General features: G+C 37.8%; 1 protein-coding gene across 2 annotated transcripts in view; it reads right to left on the bottom strand.

The window, feature by feature from the left end:
- LRMDA (leucine rich melanocyte differentiation associated) overlaps positions 1 to 16,817 on the bottom strand; it is a 1,031,273-nt gene that overhangs the window by 204,248 nt on the left and 810,208 nt on the right. For both annotated transcript variants that reach the window (XM_047824811.1, XM_047824812.1), the window contains exon 6: positions 3,973 to 4,057. In XM_047824811.1, the coding sequence (XP_047680767.1) occupies positions 3,973 to 4,057 (85 nt within the window). The remainder of the gene's footprint in view (positions 1 to 3,972; positions 4,058 to 16,817) is intronic.

Raw genomic sequence — 16,817 nt, 5'->3', positions numbered from 1 at the left:
GCCTGTACTTTCTTCTTCCCTCCAGCACAATGCCACGGTCAGTCCTGTATTTGCTTCAGATGTCCTGTGTGAAGGACACATGTCAGGGGTGGCCTGGGAGTCAAGGACACAGAACTCTGAATATTTTTTTCCCTGCCTCTGTCAATGAGTGACTTAGTCTTCCCCAGCAGTTCTTGGCGCCTTCCTCTGTTAAATGGGGATAATAATATTTACTCTTCCTACTTTATAGGGTTGTCTTGAGTATGATATGGTCTATTCACTAAACAGAAATGTTTTCCCCAAAAGACACAGTGGTCTATATAAATGCAAATTCCATTTCTAACAGCTACCAGATAAAGAGTGGCAATACCTGGCAGGCAGGTGTATGTCCTATGCACATATTTAAAGAAACATTTTTCTAACACTTCAACACTCCTCATAATGTGGATACCCAATAGAGGATATAGTAAGTAGACTGCCACTAGGTATCAACTGGGATCATTGACACAGCCGCGTGGTCCCTGTACTCTAAAGACATACTCAGACCTAGAGCAGAATTCTCAGAGAGATTCAGGCGCACCATTCTAAAACCACATGTATATCACGGCCTGCATCTCATTGCAAGTCCAGCCCCTTCTTTGAAGCTTCTGTTCTAGTAAAATAATTCTATTAGTTGCTTTAATTCATCCTATTTCCTTCCTACCATCAAAATACCAGACTTTGAAAACTATGACATAAAAACTATTATCTACTTGGAAGTTATACAATGTGGCTAAAATGCTGTCTGGCAATGAACCAATAGATGTAGACCCAACCATGGTGATCTGGGGTTGTGAAAGCAACCAAAGTTGAGGTCTGAGGTCCACAAGGCTGGTATTTCCTTCCAGTATCACTCACTTTCAAAGAAAGATGGGTCTCTTTTCTCAGACACAATCAAGGTATCTCACAGAGGCATCTAAATTACTGACTTTCGCCTCTCATCATTTACTGAACAAATATTAACCTGAGCTTCTATTAAGCAGGAAGCCCTGTGCTAGGCATTGCAGGCACAGTGGTGAGCAAAGAGACACAATCTCCATCAATGCCTCTAAGCCCTTATAGCCTGTCCAGGAAGACAGTCCCTGAATAAAAGAGCACTGACCTAATATAAATGTGTGGGGTGGTATCAGAAGAGTCTTCCTTGCAGCTGGGATATTTAAGCTGATACCTGTAGGATGAGCAGGAAGCAGTGATGTGAAAGAGAAGAACAATTAGAATCTTTACTGCCCCTCAGGGAACTTTCATTTATGAAGAGTTCAAGATATGCATACACTTCACCTCTATCACACAAAGAAGAATATAAACAATTGCACTAAGGAGAAAGAAGCAAATATTACAAGTACCTCAGGAAGAGGAAAAATCAATGTAAGAAACAATTTCTTATAAGAATCAAAAAGTACAGTGCATTATTATCCCTACAGTGCATGGATTAGCTGTAAATTACAGATGCAAAATCCTTTGCATTTGAATCTACAGTCCTTAGGAAATGAATCTTGGGTTTATCAGACTCGACATTGGAAGTTACATAAAAGGACAAGCAAAGGGAAAATGGCATGTACAGAAAAATAGCAATTTGCACATGAACTACTGCCCAACAGTTTATGTAGTTGTTGGTGCGGAATGAAAAGAGATTGGGAACTGGATGAATCAAAAATTATTTGCAAATAGAACTTCCACTTAAGATTTTATAGAGCAAGTTTCAGACATCATGGAGGATTTCACTTGGGAAAGAAATGATGTAATTTGCCTTCACAATCTGAAAGAGCCTCCCTGGATAAAGGTTTGTAAACTGTTTCCATAAAGGTATTACCAAATGACACTCAGATAGTTTGGTGGTTTATATGATCAGAAAAAAAAGAATAATTTCTTTAACTTAAATATAAAAAAGCAAAGTGGCATTAAGTAGTCTCATTCCAGGTGCTGAAAAATCAGGCTTTCCCCACTTGTTATCATAGAATTCACGCCAAGCTAAAACATATCAGTCTCATCTCTTCCCTACATGGATCAGTCCAATAATAATTCAAACTTAATGAATTTCTCTGGCTCTCTCTTTACTGGTATCCACAAGACCACAGGCCCAAAGACCTAGCCACCATTTCATTATGTTCACTTTTTTCACTACCAGGTCCTTCGAACTAATCAAGCAACCAGCTCATTAAATGGATAAGGTATTCCTCAGTAAAACTGAGATATCTGTTGCTGGGTCCTTTAAATAACAACGTTCCCATAATGTCGGGCTCTGACGTCATCAAAGGGCATTTGTTTTAACTCTAAACACCTTGGGCATTTTTCCATATTCCAAATATTACTCAACATACCTTCACAACTTGTAGTCTTATATTCCATTTCTTTAAGGTTCAAATTTCTTGTTTTACTATTACAGTGAAATATGGTCCTATTATTGGGGATTATCATTTATCTCATTATGTCCTTCTTTTGTGAAATCTCAATTTCATGGCTAGATCAACTTTTACAAGTGGACTTGGGGGCTCTGAGACTTCAATTCCTATGCAGTGTACTCAATGATCTATACAGTAAAAATACCTTTTTTTAAATTTAAATATAAGAAACCAATAAATAAATCCATGAGCATATAATGCTAGAGTTAATTGGTTATTCTGTCTAGATATGGTATTGTTATTCACCTAGAGGAACTCTCCACCTGCCCCCCACCAAAAAAAAAAAAACCAAAACAAAACAAAACAAAAAACACCAGTCTCTAAAGGAATATGTTCAAGACTTCCATAAGGACATTCAGTGAGGGAGCTCTCTTTGCGGTCCTCCAAATACAGCATGTGGGTAGCTGTTTGTTCTACCTGCCTTTGAACAAAGTTGATTTCCACAAAACTGACACCTAATGAACAGAATTCTAATTGAACCAAAATATATGCAAATGTAGAAAAGTCCTACTGTGCCCAGACAACAAATAGGCAACAAAGGTCCAAATCACAGACACCTGGAATCCTGCAATACACTCTTGATCATTGCCTGCAGAGTAGAAGTGTGCCATTTGCCCAGAGCCCACATGTCTTTTCAAGTGCCAGCTTCCCCACTTTCTGGGCATCTCTACAGCCTTTGTTCATGCCCATCCATCCTGCAAAGAAGGTGGGAGCTGGAACAGTCCTTATTCAGTGTTCCCTGAATGTATGAGGGGAGTTTCCCGCTTGGGGAAATGTTGTTCAAAGTATGGAATGCCCTCAATAAAAGCTTGTTCTTACTTAGATTGGAAGGCAGATTCACAATTAAGAAACATGCCTGTAGTCATAACCAGGATAAAAGGGGTAAAACAGTTATACCACATGGCCTCGTGTCCTCCCAGTTCCAACAAAGGTGATCATAGAACCCTTGGCCTAAGCAGACAGCAAAGGGATGAGGCATTTTTAAATTATATTCCATGTAGACTCTAGAAATGGTAGTAAGAATTCAAGTCATCGGGAACACCGGGTAAGCCAAATTAATGTTTTTGAGGATCAGATAATTTAAGAAAAGCTGTGCATTGATCCTGGGCAATGTTGTTAGGCAAATTGGAATTCCTTTTAGTTGTAACATAGAGTTCATTCATTTTAAAATTACAGATTTCAACTATTCTCTCCAAACAATGATACTTTTACAAACATTAGTGAGTTTCTCAATTCTCTCCAACACTTTTGCTGCAGGTAATGATCTACTTAGTAATTTTTAAGTACTATAATCTCTTTACTTAAAGAAAAAAAAATCAAATCACAAAATTATATTATAGCATGGATTTATTTGCCTTCCCAGTAGACCGCCACTAAATTCTATTTAATATGAGTTAAAATCACTAGGTTTGACAGGTATGGTTTTCTCATCAAGACCTTGAAAAGCACTGTGTTCCTTCTAAAGTGCGGAGGCAGCAATAATGAGCCCAGAGCTCTGCACAGCCAAGTGTCCCTCCCTGTAACTACTAAGAGCAATAAAAAGCTGAGTTCCTACCTCGGTGATTGGTAAGATCCCTGGAAGCAGAAGGCAGGGGTGTATAGGGGTGCTCTGGAGAGGCCTCGACATGGTCACTGGAAGCCTGCGTAATAAAAGAACATGTCAACATGAAGTAACACCAACCACTAAATACCTTCATTTACCAAACATGTCTTCTAGGGATGTGGGTCTGGAGGAAGTATTATCAACCAAGACTCTTCTTAGGAAGCAAGAGTTGTCTGTGCTGAGATAATGTTCTGGTGAGTGCAGGGTAGCATAGGAAGCTTTGAAGAGTCTCACTAACAGGTGAAAGGGCTCTGTGACAAAGGGATGGTTTGTTTATTGTGTTGAACTGAAAGGTGAGAAGGAGGAAGGAGACAAGGTAAAGGTCACAGGCCTTCTTCAGGGTGCTTCCCACAGATTCAGTGTTCACTGTGAGTAGATTTCTATGGAAACCAGTGAAGATGCTGGGCTTTGCCCCAGGGTGGATGGGGAAAAACAGGGCCAGTTTGCCTGGGCCTAGTGGTATGGAGACACAGAAGCTCAGTAGCATGAACTGAAGGATATAAACCATTGTACACTGTGCATTTGGGGTTCTGGCTAAGTTTAACAACCACACTGAAAAACTCATCTGAAATTTGGTACATAATGGTCCCCAATAAAACTTTGCCATTCCAAAGCCTAAAAGAAAATGATATGAAATGTATCTGTGAAAATGGTTTTTTATTGTACACAAACAGCTCTTTAACCATCGAACTGTATATAGTGTGACTTGTATGGGTAAGAAGTGCTACCTTTCTTTCTCTGTAACTCTACAACTAAGGGGATGAAGCCAGGAAGAAAGGACTATGGCTGTGGAGTCAGGTGTCCCTCAGAACCCATGACCGTTCTGACACATTCAGTGTGGATACTTATAGCAAGAAGCATCACTATTGCAATTCTTACTGAGACTTCTGAATCAAATACTACTTTTTTTTTTAATATCCAAAAAAGAACATCTGCTAGGATCAAAATCCTAAGCTTACAACCTTTCCAAGCTTCAAGAAAAAGTAAATTTCATTAATGCTACATTTTTCTTTCTGGAATAGGAAATATATTCTATGGGATATATTTGCCCTGCTTGGAGCAGGCCTTTTCTCCAAAGAGATTATCTACATTATAGGAATCAAAACTAAGTAGGAGATTAGACCTACTTGCTAGAAAAACCCTTTAAACCCTGCTTCTGACATTTGAGATGTTTGATTAAGCGGCTTTCAGTGGAGACTTTACAGAAAGAGTTCTGAATGGAGCAAAATCAGAAGCTTTGTCCCTAAGGTAGAGACAGATTTCAGGTAGCACAACTTCACTCCAGCTCCAAGGGAAACATGTGGTGTTTAAAGCTTGATGTGAGGGTACTGGGTCCAGAAAGATAAAAGTTCAGTCACCAAGAAAAATGTTTTAAAAAGTAGATAAGACTTGCTACATACCATATCATTAGATACTTAGGATACTGCAGAAATTAGATTTTCAAATACTAAAGTCACCACATGTCCCTCCATTTGGAATTCAGGGTCTCTTGCAATCCCCACATGATAAATGAGACACAGTGACAGTGTTCTAAATATGGCACCTATTCAATGCTGGAGGCAGGATATATGGGGCAAAGTAATGGCAGCTGTCCTTCCACAGATCTACCATACTTCCTTAGTAAAAGGCCATAGGTTCTCTGTCAATGTTTCTGTTCCACCTCAATGCTATAAAGGCCCAAAATACCAGTATGAATTTTAGGTTGCTATATTGTGATATTTCTTAGTGTGTTTAATCTCAATTTGGGCTGTTGACAATTTGATGACAGCTTTTCCTAAAATTACTGGAAGAAACTACCTTTCAGCAAATACCTCTGACTGGGCAAAACATTAGAGCTCTATAACCAAGAGTAAAATAGCTATTTACCTTTATTTCCAATTGTAGTCAAAGCAAAATTGGTGTGGCATGAGTTCTGTTTTACAGTCATCATTCTATGCCTAGCATTTAATTATTTTTCTTCTTGGTGTCCATTTATAAACTCAAGTCATGGAAAAGAATCCAGGAAAAGAACAATTTTGCGAACTGTTGGTGGAATATCTATGGCTGGATGTTTAAGGAAGCTACTACAAATTAAGATTCTAAATACCAGTTCTTTGACTTGGCTCTTATCGAAATGAAGTCCATGGGATTTTTTCAATAGTGATGTACACATTTGTTCTCTCAATATTATGGTTACAGGAACAATTAAGAAAAGAGTGATTATCATATGAAACAAGTGGACAAGACAATGTCTTAAACTTGCACATTACCTGCCCCCAAATAAAGAACTTCCCTTGAAACTGAAGCAACATACCTATAGTATATTGAGTATGAAATGACTGAAATGTAAGTGGAAAAAGTTAAGTAATGTTTTCTTTTACCTGGATTAAGAAGATATGCCTAAAATGGGAATAGAGGAAACTTGGGTAAATCTGAATCTTCAGAACCATAAATCTTCTCAAATCTTTGAGTCCTTGCCAAATTTCCTAACTACTTATGGGAGAAAGTTATACTCTTACATTTTATTTTTTAAGTCATTCCTACCCCAATATATTTGTAATAACTACAATAAAATATTAGCATCTGGAATACATATGTCCCTAAATAATTAAAAATCTAATAGAAAAATGGACAATGGAAATGTCAGGAAATTCAAAGAAGAGAAAACCTGAGTGGTTAATAAATGAAAGAGAAGAAGGTCAAATTCACTAGTCCGAAGAGCAATGCAAATTAAAACAACATACAATTTTTCCACTCACCATATTGGCCAACTTTCAAGTCTTACAACAAGGGCAAAGGTGAATGAAGGGAAATGAACTTTTATCCTCTCGTCCCTTGCCAGTGGGAATAGACATTGGTTCAACTACTTTGGAGAGTAATTTAGCAATACCTAATAAAACTGAAAATTTTATTTAAAATGTATTTTATTTAAAATGTATGTACTATGGAAAATTTCACTCAGGTCTATAAAGTGGAACATAAAACAGTGTTTATTCCATGATTATTTAGAACACACCAAATTGGAAATAGTTCAAATGCCTGTCAATAAGGAAAATGGATAAATAAAATATTGTATATTTGTATGACAAAATAATATTTAGCATTTAAGAGCAATAAATCTGGTTTATGTATCTCTAGTTGAATAGGTCTAAAATTTTAACACAGAAAACATAAATAAATAAATAAATTTAACATAGAGTGAAAATACAAGTTGCAAAATCACAAATATGAAATATCTATATCTATCTATCTATAAATATATCTTCATCTTCAACCTCATGTGTGTATGGAAACATCTAACAATTATACTAGTTAAACACTAACTTCATGAAAATGGCTGCCTCTGCCAGAATGCAGGGTAATAGGACTGGGGCTAATGGGATAGGGGAGGCTTCAAATATATATATACATATATATACACACATACACACACACACATGTATATATGGTTTATTTATTTTATTTAAATAAAGACTTAGAAACAGATACGTCAATATATTAGAAAATACAAAGTCTATATGTTAGTGACATGTGTTCGCTATTTCTCAACTTTTCTACATTTTTGAAATTTCTCAAGTAAGAAAATTGAAAAAACAAATATTCCTATTTCCTCTCTGATCCATACAGCCCTATATTGATATGAACCCATAATGAGAGGAAATTCCTCTAACAGTTTCCCAGTACTTGCACAACACAGATAACATGAATTTAGGTGGTTTCTGGTTTGCCTTTTGTGACGAAATACCCCCATTTCTGTTTTTCTTAAGGCTTCTGAGTATGACAAAGGAATAGAAAAAGCTGATAAATACTAGTGAATGTGTACCCCCTTCATACTAAGGCTTGAAAGGCTCATGCCAGCCTAGTAAGTTCTTCTGCTTAAGATTTGTCAAAGCATACTGAAGGTTTCTGTCCTCTTTCCCTACTCACAAATGGATAGTTGCTGATAATTTTTTAAACTCACAGCAATAATGATAATAGTCACTAATATACTGCACTTTGCAATTTCCATGGTGCAGGAAGGAAGACAGAACTTTGGCAGCCTCGCTGGAAAAGACTCAGTAGAAGTGCAGCACACTCCATGAGAGACTTGCAGAGTGAGAATCTCACTCCGCGGTTGAAGAAAACAAATGTCTTCAGATGAGTATGTAAAATTCAAGTCCCTTCCCATTGGGTGCATTCCATGGAAACCTGCATTCCAGTGGATATTTCTGAACATCATGGATGCCCTGAAGGAATATGATACAGACCACAGGAGGAGTGATTTGGCAGCCTTCAAAACAAGAAGGGGGCAGCTACAAAGTTGTTTAATAGTCATAAATCTCCTACTATTTTTCACAAAATACCATCTAAGACCACATCTCCACAACTCATTCCCCATTACTCAGCTCAAGTGGAGCGCTTTGGCATGCTCACTCACCCTTAAATCATACACAGCATAAAGTGATCCCGGGTCTGGGAAATTTGTCAGCCTCCTTCAAGCAAAAGCAATCTTCGCTTTTCATCACAATTCATTCCCTGAAACTGTGGTATAAAGCTGACTCTTCTAAAAACATTTATTTTCTTTCATAAGAAAAAGCATCACTCATTTAGTTATCAAGTATTTAATAACCACCTACTATATGCCAAGGCCTGTGCTGCGAATACCAAGAAAAATAAAAAGAGGACTTGGGTTGCATTCCTGACTCATCAAAAAAAATGATAACCATGATTAATACTAGTTATTAAGAGTCACCAACTGGTAGCATGACCCCCAAACTCTGCACTGTCGCAGAAATTTATCCCTGACCTCTATTACAACACATGACCACATGGAAGAGTAATTATGTCCCTGCTTGTTTCTTACTCATACTAAGAGAAAGCTTTCAAGATTAACTATATTAGCTTTCTAAGATTAACTATACTATTAACCCTTGTACCCAACATGCTGCCAGAAATATTGAAAATAGTTAATGCATTGTGATTGAATGAATCAAACATTTTAATGTCAAAGATAAAACTAGCTATACAATGATTGCAATTGGACACAACAAAAGTCTGAGCTAGGTTGCCAGAATCAGAGATAAAAACTTGCCATCACCTAAAAGATTAAATTAGAAGCCGAAGAACGAGCCAGAACGGGGAGACTTCTGACCTGCTCCAAGGTAAATGCACCATGCCTTTCAGTGTGAAGCAAGATAGAAAGCCTTCATGACAGATGCATCGTGTTGGGAATGACAGACAGGCTTAGGAGTGGAAAAGGCCATATATTGTCAGAGCGAGAAGTCATGAAACTAGGAGGGAATAAAAAACGGTAAGGTACAGGATAAGGTTGAGTCAATAACCAAGAGACCAAGAAATCTCCCAAAGGGGCAAAGAGCAGATTCTGGGCAAGAGAACAGCATTCAGCTGATTGAAGGGGCTGAAGGCTAGTTCAGGCTATAAGTCAGTCATATAAATCAGTCATAGAAGGGATAGGTGCCGAAGACCTCCCTGAAGTAAGGAAGCCCCTTGAAGGCAACATCCTGGAGCTTCCCATTGTTTCTATCTGATATAAAGGGGTCCACTTATGCCAGTTACTAAAATGGCATCAGATCCAGAGTTGTAGTTTAGAAATATTTATGGAAGGAGAGAGGAGGGAGGGAAGGGGGAAAAAAAAAAACGAACCAGGAACAGAAAAAAGGAAGGAAGGAAGGGAGATAGGAAGGAAGGGAGGGGAAAGAAGGAAGGAAGGAAGGAAAGAAGGAAGGGAGGGAGGGAGGACGGACGGACTATGGTTTAGGCATTTTGTGGACTGTTTAATAAATGATAAAATCACAGAATGTAGGAGATGTAAAAGACCTTACAAATCATCCAGAGCAGTAGCTTCCAAAATATTTTTAGCAGCCACTTACATCGCAAAAGGAAAAATAAAAACTAAATATTGGGCATTATGGAAATAGTGATGATTTCTTATGGCAACCAAATAACACTATAATATAAAAAAGGGAGAAACATGCCAAGATTTTTATGATATAATATTAAGCAAACACAGTAAATATTAAAATAGTATATACACTGTGATTTTTAATGATATAGAATTAACAAGAGGTAAAAGCTAATAGGCAAAGATTAAAAGATTTTTGTTAATGTGATTTAGAGTGATTTGATTTTTCAACTTATTTAATTGTGTCATTGCTTCTTGCAATTTAACATTTTTAAAATTTAAATATTTAAAATCCTAACTACTTATCAAGGCAGATATGAAAGAATGCATTTTTCCATCAAGTATCTCTCCAATCTCTCCTATTGGAGGGAGAAGTGGACACAGAGGGAGGAATATTAGGAGGTAAGGGGGAAAAAGAAGGGGATTGGAAAGAAAGGAGCACAATGAAGCACAGGAGCTAATATTTCCTGAATATGTCCTAAGTGCTAATGATTTTCCAGTGTATGAGGTATATCCCATTGTTACTCTCACTTGAGAAGTGAGAAAACAGAGAAGCAGGATAAGTAATACATCCAAGACCGTGCAGTTCAAAAGTCCACAGTGTGATCAGGCACCAAGTCAGAAGCCCAAAGCCTCCCAAAGCCAACTTGTTTCCCCAGTTTCACCTTGTGTCTGCACTGGGGGCCCCAAGTTTATGATACTCCTCTCCTGATCATCACTCACTTTTGCCCCACACCACTGTCAACAGGGCCCTATCTGATCCTTTCTGGTAGGAATGTAGACTTCAAGAGCACAGGGGCCAACACCCAAATTGAGAGTGAATGCCTTGAGGCCTCTAACACAGGAACTTCTTGAACAATCGAATGAGAGAGAATTTACTAAAAAGAGCACGGGTAATTTAAAAAGTGGAATATCCTATCTATAAACAAATGTTCATCTTTGTCCACAGAAATATGATGAAACACAAGTTAATAATTTGCTTCTCATTATTAATCCTTGCTGAAAATTTAGTATTTGTCCTAATGTTCAAACATAGAATATAATCACAATGTAATACATTATAACTTCCAAGTAATGAATGTATATATGAATGTGTGTGTGTCCCATTTCTTGAGCACTAATTATATGCAGGCATTTTACACAGAGTTTCATTTAACTATCCCAACAACCTTAAGATACAAGTACCATTATTATTATTATTTTATAGATAAGGCAACTGAAATTGAGGGAGGTTATATAACTTGCACAAGATCACCCAGCTACCATATGCGGGATTTGGAGTTCTGACCAACACTGCTTGGTTGCATAGCCTGAGTCCCAAAACTGTACAATGAACTTGAAGCTTGAAGGTATCTAAAAAATCCTTCCTGGGTTTAGTATATAATTAAGGAAGATAATATATTTGTGGAGAGATGATCCAATTCATGTTAATATGCAACATGTTTTGTGGCCTGGCATGTAAATAAAACCATGAAGTTATTTATTAATAACTCAATGACTATGCCATGTAAACACAGGAGTAGTCTCATTGGCCACTTGGGGTTGACATAACCAGTGGGTCTGGAGTCAACCTGTACCAGCTCACAAAAACAAGTGGTTAAATTTTCAGGAATTCTGTGTTTTGGTTGTTTAACACAGTCTTTATTTAAAATTAAATTACATACACTTGTAATTGCACAAATAATATTTAAAGGTAATATATACCATAACTCGTCACTTCCTAATTATTTTCAAAATTTTACTGTTATTTATGCTCTTTAAATTATTTGTGTCTATCATATCCATATAGTGGAAATACTATAGAATGATGTGTTGCTACATATCTCTTCCCAGCTCTTCAGGAATGTCACTTCGGTGGCCTGACACTGCCATGGTGGTAGTATTCATGGCAGATGTTGCCAAGTGCTACAAATTAGGGACTGAGTTGTTCTTTTATTGATTTCTTAAACTTAAGCAAGTCATAGAAAAAATGTTAATGATGTAGATTAAACTTAAAAGTATACTGTGCCTTCAGGGCACCTGAGTGGCTCAGTCAGTTAAGCGTCTGACACTTGATCTCAGCTCTGGAAAGGAAAGGAAAGGAAAGGAAAGGAAAGGAAAGGAAAGGAAAGGAAAGGAAAGGAAAGGAAAGGAAAGGAAAGGAAAGGAAAGGAAAGGAAAGGAAAGGAAAGGAAAGGAAAGGAAATATTGCACCTGTAGCCAAATGTTGTGAACAGCATAAAAATGTGAGGAAATATTCTTCCAGTATTCAAAACCTGTTATCCAGTTAGTAAAGATGTAGCTCATGTCACTGACAAATGAGGAAAGTTCTGACATACTTAGCAAGGAGGGAAAATCATTGATATTTCCTATCAGAATTACACTTGTTCACCTGCCACAACCTTAGGTTGGCTATGGACATGAGACTTTCGCCAAAATAATCAAAAGTTTTCTATAAGGATCAACTGGCTGAAGGGAATTTATAACATAAAGTATTACCTATTTAATTTTTATTTATAAGTTGAGTTACTCACCCTTTATGTACATAAAAATTACAATAAACTGTGTACACATAAGCATGCATACTTTTTTCCCCCCAGAGAGCTAGTTGTTAAACCTTTACCAGCACACCACTACATACAACACTTATTAAGTTTGGGGCTATGTAGAAAAGGGCTATTTTATGGCCTAGGAATGGAAAGGATAGTAAGAAAAAAGCTAATTAAGCTTCAAGGATTCTGTCCTTGACTTATTTACAACTTGGATATCTTCTACTTCCCTGTTGTCTATGCTCAGATGCCTCACTGACCAAGATTTAGAGCCAGTCTCCATCTGGCTGTATGACCTTGGGCAATTTACTTAAACTCTTTAAGCCACTTTCTTCGAGTATAAAATGGTAAAAACAATAGTCATGCTATTATGACACGAGGAGGAGGATGATGGGTAAAAATGGCTAACACATATCCGTCCTACTTTGTATCTGGGACTATTGTAAACACTTTGCACGTATTAATTTATTCAATCTTCACAACATTTCCCATGAGGCAGCTACAGCCCCTACTCCTAGGTTACAGATGAGGAAAACTAAGGCCCAGAGAAATTAAGTAATTTGACCAAGGTCTCACTTAGTTTCTTGGGCTACTAGTATGTGGCAGACCTGGGACACAAATCCAGGCAGCTTGCCTCCAGTGGCCACTGTCTTAACCATTCTAATGCTATGCAGCCTCTCTTCCCAGTAGAGGTGAACATTAAGTAAGATAGACAAAGATGACAGTATTTCTCATTAAATGTTAGCCGTGATTTATTTTTACCTCATTCTCATTTTGTATAACCTGTAATTTTGTATATCTTACCTCTTCGAGTAGATTTAAGTTTCTTGAGAAGTAGGACTTTATGACCTCTCCTGCTCTTCATAGTAGCTATGACAGGGACATGCACATCTTTTGTAATCAAGTATTTATTACACAAATAGACTCTACTACTCCTTACTTGTCAAGCAGAAACACACTCACTACTGAGATCTCTTCTGAGGGAAAAAGTAGTATGATCTTTATAGCCTTGTTGTAAGTTCATCCATAGATTCACTGCATTACTGTGATGGTCGAACTATCTTTAGTAAACAGCTACATGTGGCATTTCTCATCTGTGTTTGTAGGGTTGTCTTAGAAATAATATTATGTCATAGCAGTCCTACAGGCTTGATTTATTTTGGCTTAAAAGAAGGAACTTGCCTCATGTGTCTCTCTTCCTCTCAGAGAGTTTTTTTATTCTCGAGGGCTGCGGGTCAAGTTCTGTCCTTGGAACCAAAGTAGTTTTCCAAAATGAGGTGGAGCCAGCTCTGTCAAGCTAGGCCAGATCTGCTGTCAGTGTCTTTCCCAAATACATCAGACCCTCTGCTTGTAAAAATAAATTGATACCAATGCAAGAAATTTATTAGGAGATGACAGCCCAGTTCATAATGGAAATATGGAGAAAACATCATCCTTCAAAACTGACAGTTTATCCATCATGCCTCAGATTCCTGAGATAGAAACAGACACTGTCACATACAATCTGCTGAGGACACGTTGTCTTGGATTTCCTTATGACAGGAAATTCTGAAATAATCCAGAAGAGGGGAAGGGCTTGTACTGCCCTTAATGTGCTCAGCCATAAATTTTTAGCATTAGTAGAAGAAACATGTGGCCAAGGCAATGAATGATGGGGGAAATCAGGAGGCCTGGAATTCTCGAACGGCTCCTTCTTTCTCTTGGGGGTGATGAACTGGGACAGGGGTCACAGAGGGTTACCGCACCACTGTGAGGGACATCAATATCCTGTTATATGTAAGCAAAGCCAACAGGTGGCAGGGCACCACTGCGGACACACCACAGTTGGCTCTGTTTGAGATGTGGGGGACCAGGTCACCTTGCCCCGCTAACTTTCCAAATGCGGTTATTTTGCTTAGTTTGTTATTTGTATTGATAAACTTGAGACACTTTAGGAGGGCCATTTTAATTAGGAATAAATGCAAGGATATTTGTGGGGATCACAAGAGGCCTGATCTTCGCAGGCTTAATGAGGTGACCTATGTAACCGCGAATCAAATAATTGTGTATTGTATTAAAAGCTGCTTTGGAAAATATAATCGTGGTAGTAAATTGGAATGAAATGAACATGGTCTTAGAGGGGAAAAAAATATTCACTGCCAATTTTATGGGGCCTTAAAATATTTATGTTCTAAACTTGCATTCTTTGGAGATTTGCTGAGTGTTGCTAGAACGAGAAAACTTTTTTAATGAGATACATGCGTGTTTTATAAATTTACAGATCTTTTTAGCAAAAAGAGAAAGTCATAAATGCAAAATGGAAACGAAAACAAGGCAAGTACAGCCTTAATGGCCTTATATTCTTAATTCGTTCTTTATATCAGAAAAAATAAAAGCATGGGAAATTTCATTTAAATGTGAATAATATGCAAGAAATCTTTGCTTGCTGTTGATTTCTATCTGACTGAGGTACAGAGAACATTGGCGTGAATAGGACATACCAGAGAAACTCGAGCTTTGCTGCATTTGTTGTATTATGAGGATATGAATAGGATATGTGCATTCTTGGGCTAAACACAGAGTCAAATACAGGATTTTGATCCACTCCCCAGCATTAATCTCTAAGAACATCAGTGAAATAAATTACCTGTTGATCAAGTCCTTATTCATAGGTAACAGTGTTTGACAAAACACAAAGTGAGTCTGTAATTCTTGGACTCTGAATCCTTCTTTAAATGTTCTCATCCTGTGAAAGAGGCAAATGAACTTCTAATTGTTCACATTTGTTTCAGCCAATCTTCCTGATTCCATTTTAAGCAAGACCTAAGACTCTGTTGACTTTACGTGTCCAAATTAAATATATCTGTGTTTCCCTTTGCTTTCTATCTAAGTGCATGCCAGCATGCCTTCACATTCATCTAGGGTTTATTTCAATATTAGTGGAAAACAAGCCATTTTTCAGTTTAATGAATAGCATCAGTGTCTGCCTTTTAACCAAAAATGTGACCTTACACTTGATGGATCTCACCAGAAGGCACATTTTCAAATTATTTTTCTATTGGAGGTTATGACTATCGCTTCCCAAATGATCGTGGCAGTGGTGAGAGAAAGCCTGCATCGCACAGCAGCTTAGAAACAGAACTCAGACCAAACAAAATGGTAGTTGCATTTATGGAACAAGGAAAGGGGAATGGAAAAGAAAGCATGAACCATGTGAGAGGGGAAAAATACCTCCTCTGAGCTTTATGGAACAGGAGAAAAGAGCCATGTAAAGCAGCTGAAAGTCCCATACTTTTTTGTTACTACCATTTTTGTTTCCAAATCATTCCAAATTGGGAAGGTGAAGGCTGAGCATTACTGATTCAGAAAAACTCCAAGAGGACATCTGATATTTCTTCCTTATTAAGGATGATGGAGTGTAATTGATGTGCCTGGTGCCTGGCCAATTCCAACTTTTTGAGAATGCCGCTTAATGTGTGGACATTATTTTTGGACTACTGAACGCCAGAAAATAATGAGCTGGCATTCAGCTTTGGTGAATAAGACCCTGAATTTTCATCTAAAAGCAGTTTTGAGTTATTGCTGTAGATAAGGTGTAACTGTGCAGGGGAATTTTATCCATGTTTCTCCCATGAATCATAAATGAGGAAAAAAATTACAGTCTAAATTGCACTTAAAAGGAATAAAGTCTTTTCATGTCATACATGATTTATCAAAATGATCTCATTTTAAGGGTACTGTGGTGTATCTTGATTAATCACATTAGGAAGCGTGATGAATGGCCTCTTTAATGGTAACACAGGATTTATTGGCAACATCCCGACTTGAACCAGAAGGGTAAGAAGTAAAATATACAATAGATAGCTAATGCAGATAGGGTGTCAGTAATGCTCTGACTTGTTTTAAAATTATACCGGGAGCCTCAGCGTCAGGACATTCTGAAACCGCCAGGTGGTGGAGACCAAACAAGTTTTGCACAGGAACTTGGGGGCAACAGCTTACAGGGTGTAACCCTTCCCTAACCTGTTGCAGCGCAAGTAAAATCAGTCTTCTGGACCATTAAAAGAAGGCATCTGTGAAATCTGAACAAATCATGGAAATTCCTAGTAGGAAGAGGGGACGTTGCCTTTAGAGATCAGCACTCCTACCCCTTTTGCCCTATTTCAATATCCTTCCTCACATTACGCTTTAATATCCTAAATGCCTTTTTTTTAAAGCCTGCTCCAGTCTGCTCCCACTAATTTCCTCTAAGGCTGACAGATCAGAGGCTTTCCTCGCACTGTTCCTTTTAGAGCTGAAGAGGCCTCACGGTAATCCTGCTGCTTGTCTGCAATTAACCCTTCCAGTTGCCACATTATTAACACCACCACCCACAGACAGAGGAAGCCCCGACCCACTGGACACTGGCT

The sequence above is a fragment of the Prionailurus viverrinus genome, chromosome D2 (assembly GCF_022837055.1).
Source record: "Prionailurus viverrinus isolate Anna chromosome D2, UM_Priviv_1.0, whole genome shotgun sequence".
NCBI lineage: Eukaryota > Metazoa > Chordata > Mammalia > Carnivora > Felidae > Prionailurus > Prionailurus viverrinus.
The sequence above is the reverse complement of the archived record's forward strand: the minus strand, read 5'-3'. Positions and strand labels throughout refer to the sequence as shown.